Source organism: Guillardia theta (assembly GCF_000315625.1).
Source record: "Guillardia theta CCMP2712 unplaced genomic scaffold GUITHscaffold_120, whole genome shotgun sequence".
NCBI classification, from domain to species: domain Eukaryota; class Cryptophyceae; order Pyrenomonadales; family Geminigeraceae; genus Guillardia; species Guillardia theta.
In genome coordinates, this window is record NW_005434554.1 from 1 (window position 1) to 7824 (window position 7824).

The 7824-nt window shown below is 57.8% G+C and overlaps 2 protein-coding genes across 2 annotated transcripts in view; one reads left to right on the forward strand and one right to left on the reverse strand.

The window, feature by feature from the left end:
* Positions 1–1083: 1083 nt before the first annotated feature.
* On the reverse strand, positions 1084–2564 carry GUITHDRAFT_118026 (hypothetical protein; the record flags this gene model as incomplete). Its single annotated transcript, XM_005822675.1, has 5 exons — positions 1084–1348; positions 1640–1688; positions 1961–2042; positions 2119–2145; positions 2184–2564. 5 exons carry the CDS (start codon positions 2562–2564, stop codon positions 1084–1086), a joined length of 804 nt encoding a protein of 267 aa, XP_005822732.1.
* A 1672-nt stretch (positions 2565–4236) lies between these two features.
* The window catches only part of VPS34A (phosphatidylinositol 3-kinase VPS34A), a gene marked incomplete at both ends in the record, with an annotated part of 4770 nt that continues 1182 nt past the window's right edge, over positions 4237–7824 (forward strand). Inside the window, 17 exons of the mRNA XM_005822735.1 lie at positions 4237–4359; positions 4409–4537; positions 4594–4656; positions 4720–4785; positions 4851–4933; positions 5067–5115; positions 5169–5192; positions 5293–5466; positions 5652–5771; positions 5814–5862; positions 5913–5979; positions 6039–6108; positions 6160–6204; positions 6365–6562; positions 6607–7252; positions 7319–7374; positions 7467–7589. Coding sequence (XP_005822792.1) covers positions 4237–4359; positions 4409–4537; positions 4594–4656; positions 4720–4785; positions 4851–4933; positions 5067–5115; positions 5169–5192; positions 5293–5466; positions 5652–5771; positions 5814–5862; positions 5913–5979; positions 6039–6108; positions 6160–6204; positions 6365–6562; positions 6607–7252; positions 7319–7374; positions 7467–7589 — 2085 coding nt within the window. The remainder of the gene's footprint in view (positions 4360–4408; positions 4538–4593; positions 4657–4719; positions 4786–4850; positions 4934–5066; positions 5116–5168; positions 5193–5292; positions 5467–5651; positions 5772–5813; positions 5863–5912; positions 5980–6038; positions 6109–6159; positions 6205–6364; positions 6563–6606; positions 7253–7318; positions 7375–7466; positions 7590–7824) is intronic.

Genomic DNA, 7824 nt, shown 5'->3' on the forward strand with positions numbered 1-7824 from the left:
ACGACTTCGTTCATAATGCTGGAGCGATCCTCTACCGTCGTGTGAAGGCTCCTGCACCGGCTGCAGATGGCGCGGCGATCCCACCTGCCCCGGCTGCTGTGCCTGATGACGCAGGACGCCCCCCGGCATCTGTGGTACACATCCCTGGTTTGCGCGCTCTCGTCGACTCGTCTCATGAGCACTTCATTCCTCCGCCTGCGCAGCGAAATGTGACCCCTCTTGTCATGCGCGTCTTCCCTCGCCATGTGCATGCTCGCGCTGCGCTGACCGCTCAGCAGCGTGATATCCTCACCTTGCACAGCCGCAGGACACACTCGCTCAAGTCGCAGGATAGGGTCTTGCAGTCTACCATCTTCGCTAATTTTCCTGAGCGAGACCTGAGCCACTCTCCGATGCGAGTCTCGAGCTACTATCGATCGGCGCGGAGCTGGCGAAGCGTCTCCGTCCCTCACTGTGACGTCGGGTGCCTCCGGCGGTACCGCTCGAGGTAGTCCTCCTCGCTAGCCTCCGAGTCAGCGGTAGCCGAGTCAGCGGTAGCCGCCCGTGACGGCGGCGACGCCGCGGCAATGCCCAAGGACCGGCGTGACCCGACCGATGCCGGGGAGGAAGCAGGCGAGCTCGGACCAGCAGCAAGCACCCCAGTGGTGTCGAGCTCTCCGGAGGCACCCGACGTCACAGTGAGGGACGGAGACGCCTCGCCAGCTCCGCGCCGATCGTCGGGGCCACTCGAAGGGTGTCCGGCTGCCCTTTCTCCGTCCGCGGCCGCCCGCTTTGTGGCGGCAGCGGACGTCTCGACTGACAGTGGTCAGTCGGCTGCCTCCGGGTATCGCGTGTAAGGGATTTTATTCCTCCTGCATGCTCCTGCTGCTTGTTGCTTGATTGCTTGACCCTTAGGCTGCTTGTCTGCGCGGCTTCGCGCTTGGGCTGGCGATGCCGCGTCTGGGTGCCAGCAGTGCTGGTTGTTTTCGGGCTTGTGTTTTGTGTGTGATTGTGCAGCTTCTCGCTGTGGACTGTGTACCTGCCGGTTCAGCTTGTTCCTGCTTTGTTTTGCTTGAGGCACTTTTTATCTTCTGCCAGTAAATCCTATACACCCCCATCGGAGTCGGAGACCTCCGGCGAAGACTCCGCGGGCGACTCGACAAAGTCCGAGGAGGAGCTGTCCTCTGGCTCGAGAAGTGCTTGCGCCCGCAAGGGCGTCATGCGCCTCGCACCAGACAAGAGCGCTTCCAGCGTCAGCTGCATAGTGAGGCGCTGATAGGTGGCGGCGCGTTTGCGAGCCAAGACCTCAGCAGCAGGGCCGTCATCAGGCACGAAGTGCCGACTGTGTACCTGCCGGTTCAGCTTGTTCCTGCTTTGTTTTGCTTGAGGCACTTTTTATCTTCTGCCAGTAAATCCTATATCCTCCTGGCGCTTGGGCTGGCGATGCCGCGTCTGGATGCCAGCAGTGCTGGTTCTTTTCGGGCTTGCGTTTTGTGTGTGATTGTGCAGCTTCTCGCTGTGCGCTGTGTGCCTGGAGGTTTAGCTTGATCCTGCTTTGTTTTGCTTGAGGCACTTTTTACCTTCTGCACTTTTTACCTTATGCCAGTAAATCCTCCCCCTTCTGCCAGTAAATCCTATCGCCCCGTGGGGGGAAGTCAACCTCGACGCCCTCCATGTTGCAGCGTCTGAGAAGATTCGCAAACATTGCGCTGCATATGCCATGTTCAGCTTGTTCCTGCTTTGTTTTGCTTGAGGCACTTTTTACCTTCTGCCAGTAAATCCTATCTAAGTGCCCCAGGCGGACCCCCGGGCAACGCCGGCTCCTTGTCGGCGGCTGCCCTTTCTCCGTTCGCGACCGTCCGCTTTGTGGCGGCAGCGGACGTCTCGACTGACAGTGGTCAGTCGGCTGCCTCCGGGTATCGCGTCTAAGGGATTTTATTCCTCCTGCATGCTCCTGCTGCTTGTTGCTTGATTGCCTGACCCTTAGGCTGCTTGTCTGCGCGGCTTCGCGCTTGGGCTGGCGATGCCGCGTCTGGATGCCAGCAGTGCTGGTTCTTTTCGGGCTGCAGAAGGATTTACTGGCAGAAGGTAAAAAGTGCCTCAAGCAAAACAAGCTAAACCTGCTGGCACACAGCTCACAGCGAGGTGCCTGTCCACAGCGAGAAGCTGCACAAACACACACAAAACACACAAACACTTTTTACCTTCTGCCAGAAAATCCGTAGGAACACGGTACCGCTAGCCTCCGAGTCAGCGGTAGCCGAGACCAACACCGCCCGTGACGGCGGCGACGCCGCAGCAATGCCCAAGGACCGGCGTGACCCGACCGATGCCGGGGAGGAAGCAGGCGAGCTCGGACCAGCAGCAAGCACCCCAGTGGTGTCGAGCTCTCCGGAGGCACCCGACGTCACAGTGAGGGACGGAGACGCCTCGCCAGCTCCGCGCCGGTCGTCGGCGCCACTCGAAGGGTTTCCCCCAGCGGAGTCGGAGACCTCCGGCGAAGACTCCTCCTCGGGCGACTCGACAAAGTCCGAGGAGGAGCTGTCCTCTGGCTCGAGAAGTGCTTGCGCCCGCAAGGGCGTCATGCGCCTCGCACGCGCGTTTGCGAGCCAAGACCTCAGCAGCAGGGCGTCATCAGGCACGAAGTGCCGACGCTTGTGTTTTGTGTGTGTTTGTGCAGCTTCTCGCTGTGCGCTGTGTGCCAGGAGGTTTAGCTTGTTCCTGCTTTGTTTTGCTTGAGGCACTATTTACCTTCTGCCAGTAAATCTTCGTTTTGCACACAGCGCCACAGCGAGAAGCTGCACAAACACATACAAAACTTGAAAAAGCAAGACCAAAAGGGAACCAGCACTGCTGGCAACTGTCAGCAGACCCGGCACCGCCAGCCCACTCGCGAAGCCGCGCAGACCAGCAGGGAGGGTCAAGCAACAGTCTGTAGGAGGTTTAACAAGCAGCAGGAGCATGGGGACGTCCGAGATGAAACTCCCTTGGGCTGGCAGTGCAGGGTCTGGTTGCCAGCAGTGCTGGTTACTTTCGGTCTTATGTTTCGTGCGTTTGAGCCGCGTTTGTTGCTGTGTGCTCTCTGCCTGCCGCTTTTGCTTGTTGCTGCTTCCTTCTGCTTGAGGCACTTTAGAGGATCGCATCCTTATCCGCTCCAGCGTTATGAACGAAGTCGTGCGCCTGAACGAAAAAGGCACTTTTTACCGTACCTTCAGTGCCAGTAAATCCGTCGCCAGAGGATGCTTCTGGGCTCGGTGAGACCTCGAGCACTGAACGTCCAGGCTGTGAGGGTGCAAGCACTTCTCGAGCTCCTCCTCGGACATTGTCGAGTTCCGATGGAGGAAACATCCAGAGTGGAGCCGATGCGCCCACTGTCGGACGTCCGGCGGATGCCTCCGGAGAGCTCGACGCCACTGGGGTGCTTACAAGCGTCTTGAACATGAAGCCATGATGGCTTCGGAGAGCTCGACGCCACTGGAGTGCTCGCAGCTGGTCCGAGCTCACCTGCCGCAGTGCTTGCTCCCCACCAACTCGCCGCCGCGCTGCGTCGCCGTCACCGGCTCGGCAGCCCGGCACTGCGCGGCACTTTCTACCTTATGCGAGTAAACTCTCCAGCCCGGTCCGCAGTGCGCCCGCTGAGTCCTGCCGCAGTGCTCAGCTGTGAGTAGGAACCTGGCAGAGTTTTACATGAGGCTTGTTGACGGAGTTTTGCTTAACCGGACCGCGGCACTGGCACGCCGCTTGAAACAAGGATTGTGGAGCACACAGTCGGAGCCTCGGAGAGATAGACAGACGGTATGCTAGGATCGGATGTGAAACTGTCGCGGTCCAGACATGACTGGCCGGCTCCGAGGCTCAGCGGCAGAAGCCCGGCCCGGACGGCGGGGCCGGGACCGTCGGCGGAGGCCCGTCGCGAACCGGGAAACTGCCCGGTATGCGGGCCCGGTGCTGCTGAAGTACAGGAAGAAGTTGGAATGATCTGTAAATGATAATGTAAATTTCAAATTTTAGAACAGAATTTAAGAGACTGTTGTCAACCTGCAAGCAACATGCTTCCTCAAATGATTTTGAAGGAATGGCGGGAGTGCTAACCATGGCTCCGGGGATGGGGAGGGCGCCGGCATCGCTCTCCATGCACCTCCTGCTCTGACCGCAGAAGAACTTGAGCGCAGTTGTGCCTGCCTTCTCTCTCTTGAGCTCATGTCCTGAGGGCGGTCCCCGGTCGGTAGCTAGTGGACTGAAGAGCCTGAGAAGGAAATGGCTACTCTCCCTCCTCCATCATCCCCAAGGAGCCATCAGCGCCCTCCCACACACTCGGATTATTCGCAGGCTGGGAGGATCTGGAGTTCGTTGGGGTTCTTGTTAGACTACAGGCCCCAGGTGAAGGCGTGCAGATCGATTGACTGCTCGCATCTGACATGAATCACAGAAAGGTACTCACTCCCAGGACGGGGGGATCTTGGACCTTACAGCTGTCGGGCTCGGCAGATTTTGGAGGAACAGTGGAGAGCAGAAAGACAAGAATCTGCCAGGCTACTCACCTCACTTGATCTACAAGGTAACAGGGAGCGCTCTGCTCAAACGAAAGGATTTCTTTGCTGAGAAGGACGGCAGGTCAATCAACGTGTGTGCAGCCTTTTGATGGAGGGAGACGAGGTCGCTTCCGTAGATGGAGAGGTGGATGCTGTTGGTTGGACAACTGTCGAAGCTTACCTCTAGGGCCTTGTGTGCATCCCACAGGCCGTGTCGGAGAGGCGAGGAGAAGAACTCTGCCAGCTCCTGACCGAGAAGATCGACAAGGTCAAGGTCATCAAGCTCACGGTCTGTGGTCCCTCCGCTGAACCCGGCGATGTTGGTGATGTCTGGGGCAGATAATCAGGAGGATGGCTGGAGACAACTGGGGGGTGACGTCAAGGAACTTGGATGTTGTCATCTCCGTCAGCTCGTCTCGCAGGTTTTCTTGTGCGATCAATTCTACATCTCACTCCCCGAACCAGCAACATGTCGAGAGGTCAGCCCAGCGAGCCAAGAAATGTTCCCGACGATGTGATTGTTGAGGTTGCATGCCATGCCTGAATGAGACGCAGTCAGCACGTTCGACCAAGCCTTCTAGAGAGCAGCAAGCAGGACATACAAGTAACGCAAACTTGACGATTTGAAGGAAGATTTAATATGATACTAATAATCAGGTCTTGATCAAAGCGGATCAAGAGGTCGGAAAGTGTACGTTCCTGCCTGCTTCAAAGCAAACATGCCAGATTCGATGAAGGCAAGTGATCTTGTTGCTTGACTGAGTTTGACAAGCTCATCCAGGCTTCCAGAGTTCAGCGAGCAGGCGAAGGAACGCATAGCGAACGTGTACATTTGCCCGAAGAATCCTTCGAAAGAAACTTGAAGGGAGAAAGGAGGGAGAGATTGACTGATCGTGAGAAACGCGAGGAGGAAGAAGAAGAAATGAAGATCTTCAAGGGAGGGGAGTCAGCCATGGTGCGATCATTGCATGCTTTATGTGGTCGCTAACCCTGCGATTGAATCAGCCATCAAGATGTGAAGAGAATCTGAACTCACAAGCAAACAGCATGCCTGGCATGCCACACGTCCTCACAGCCTTCATTGAGCATTCTGTCCAGAGGTGCCAGGAGCATGTGCTCTCCCTCTGATCTCACTCTCAGTCGGTCTTGCTCTCTAGGTTGGGCAATGATTTGCATCAGAGCGACGTAGCTGAGGTCGCGCTTCCCTCGTGGATCAGACCGCTGATGCTCTATCAACCCAACGGCATGAACCCTCTCACGGTCTCGTTGCCTCTCGTCTTGCTTCTTGTGATGTCCCGACAGGATGGGATCGGACATCTTCACCGCGCCATCACCACGATGGCAGAGAGCAGTGAGTGTCGATGAGCACCAGTACCCCTTGCTGAGACGCCGCGATGGCAGGTATCCGAGAAGCTCAATTGCAGCAGCAGCAGCGGGAGCTCAGAGTGCAGGAAGAGGCGATGAGAGGGTGAGCGAGGGAGACGAGGAAAGTCTGTGTCAAGATGACGGATGTTGCATGTTTTACAGCAGACGTATTGGATTGGAATCGAGTCATGAGGCAGAGAGTGACGGGAAGGCTTATGACTCAGCGGAGGACGTGAGAGAATTTGACCCGTCACTTCCCCTGGTTTCACGCTCCTTGCAACAGCTCCTGAGACTAGAGGCCATCGGGACGGGGAGAGTTCAGTGCAAGGTGAGGGAATGAGGGTGAAGGGATCGACGAGGGGCGAGGAGATGACCAGAGCACGCAGAGCTTGAGTGAGCAAGACAAAGAGTTGGTGTGGCGGCAGAGGGAGAAGCTTGTCAAGTACCGTAGAGGGCTCCTGCCATTGTTTCACTCCACCTGCTGGCAGAGGGAGTCAGACGTTCGCAAGGTTCGACGCTCTTCCATGCGTCCTGCCACCCTCTGGCATGACGACTGCCCGTCACTGCAGGTGCTCGAGCTGGTGGATGGCTGGGTGGAGCTGGAGGTCGACGATGCTCTGGAGCTGTTGGGGTCCAACTACAGCGTTGTCCCGATCCGTTCGCTAGCGATCCGCTCTCTCGACAAGGTTTGTCTGCAGCTGGAGGCGTGACGGGCTGAATGTGGGGGAAGGCAAGATGTGAGGAGGGACGGCAGGGCAGGGGACGGGAGGGGAGAGGTCAATGGAAAGCGACTCTGACGGAATTGGCTCAGGTGTCGGACGCGGAGTTGATGTGCTTCTTGATGCCTCTCACGATTGCGCTGCGATATGACGTTGTGGATTTGGGGGAGCAGGAGGATGGCGAGGAGAAGGGAAAAGAAGGGACGGAGGAGGAGGAAGAGGCGGTTGGAATGCTGGCGAAGTTTCTCATTAGGAGGTCACTGCGCAACTCATCGATAGCCATGGCGTTCTACTGGCACCTTGTTGTCGAGAGATCGTGCGGGGGGAACTTCTCGCGCATGTACAGGAGAGTTCACGCGCTGCTGAGCAGAAGGCTGCAGGCATCCCAGATGCTGTTCGATGCAGGAGGGGGAGGGGTTGGAGGATCGCAATCGAGCTGGAAGGGGCTGAAGGTGCTAGAGGTGGTGCGGCAGCAGGAGCACTTCGTCGCTTCTCTCTCTGCTCTTGTGGCGGAAGTGAGAAAACACGGGAAGTTGTCGAGGCTGCAGCAGGTGGAACGACTGCGAGAAGCGATCTCACCCGAGGGAAACCTGAGCCACCTCGCCGACCTGGCTGTTCCTGTGCGGCTGCCGAATCAGAGCCATGTGGTTGTCTCAGGTGTGAGGAGGAAGAGGACGGGGTAGGGAGGAGAGGGAAAGGTGACCGAGAGATTTGATGCTGCAGGTATCATAGCTGACAAGACGACGATCCTCAAGAGCGCCATGATGCCGATCAAGCTGGTGTGCAGGAGGGAGGAGGCGAAAAGAGACAGGAGCGAGGACGACGACGAGGAAGAGCCGTCGAGGTGCCACACGGTGCTGCTGAAGAGCAGCAACGATCTCCGTCGAGACCAGCTGATCATCGCCTGCATCGACCTGATGGACATGCTGCTCAAGCGCGAGGGGTCGACCTGAACATCATCACCTACCGAGTCACTGCCACATCTCACAACCAGGTGAGGAGGACGAGGATGTGGGACTGTGTGTGAGTGCGGAGATTGACTGGAAGGGGGGAGGAGAAAGGTGTTGAGTTAGGGGTGGTGGCGGAGGAAGAAGAGGAAGAAGTTGAAGTGGAGGAGGAGGAGGAGGAGGAGGAGGACGCGTGAGAAGGAGGAGGGAGTAGGAGTAGGAGTAGGAGTAGGAGGAAGGGCGGGGGGGGGGGGGGGAGGAGGGAGGGAGGAGTCGAGGTGG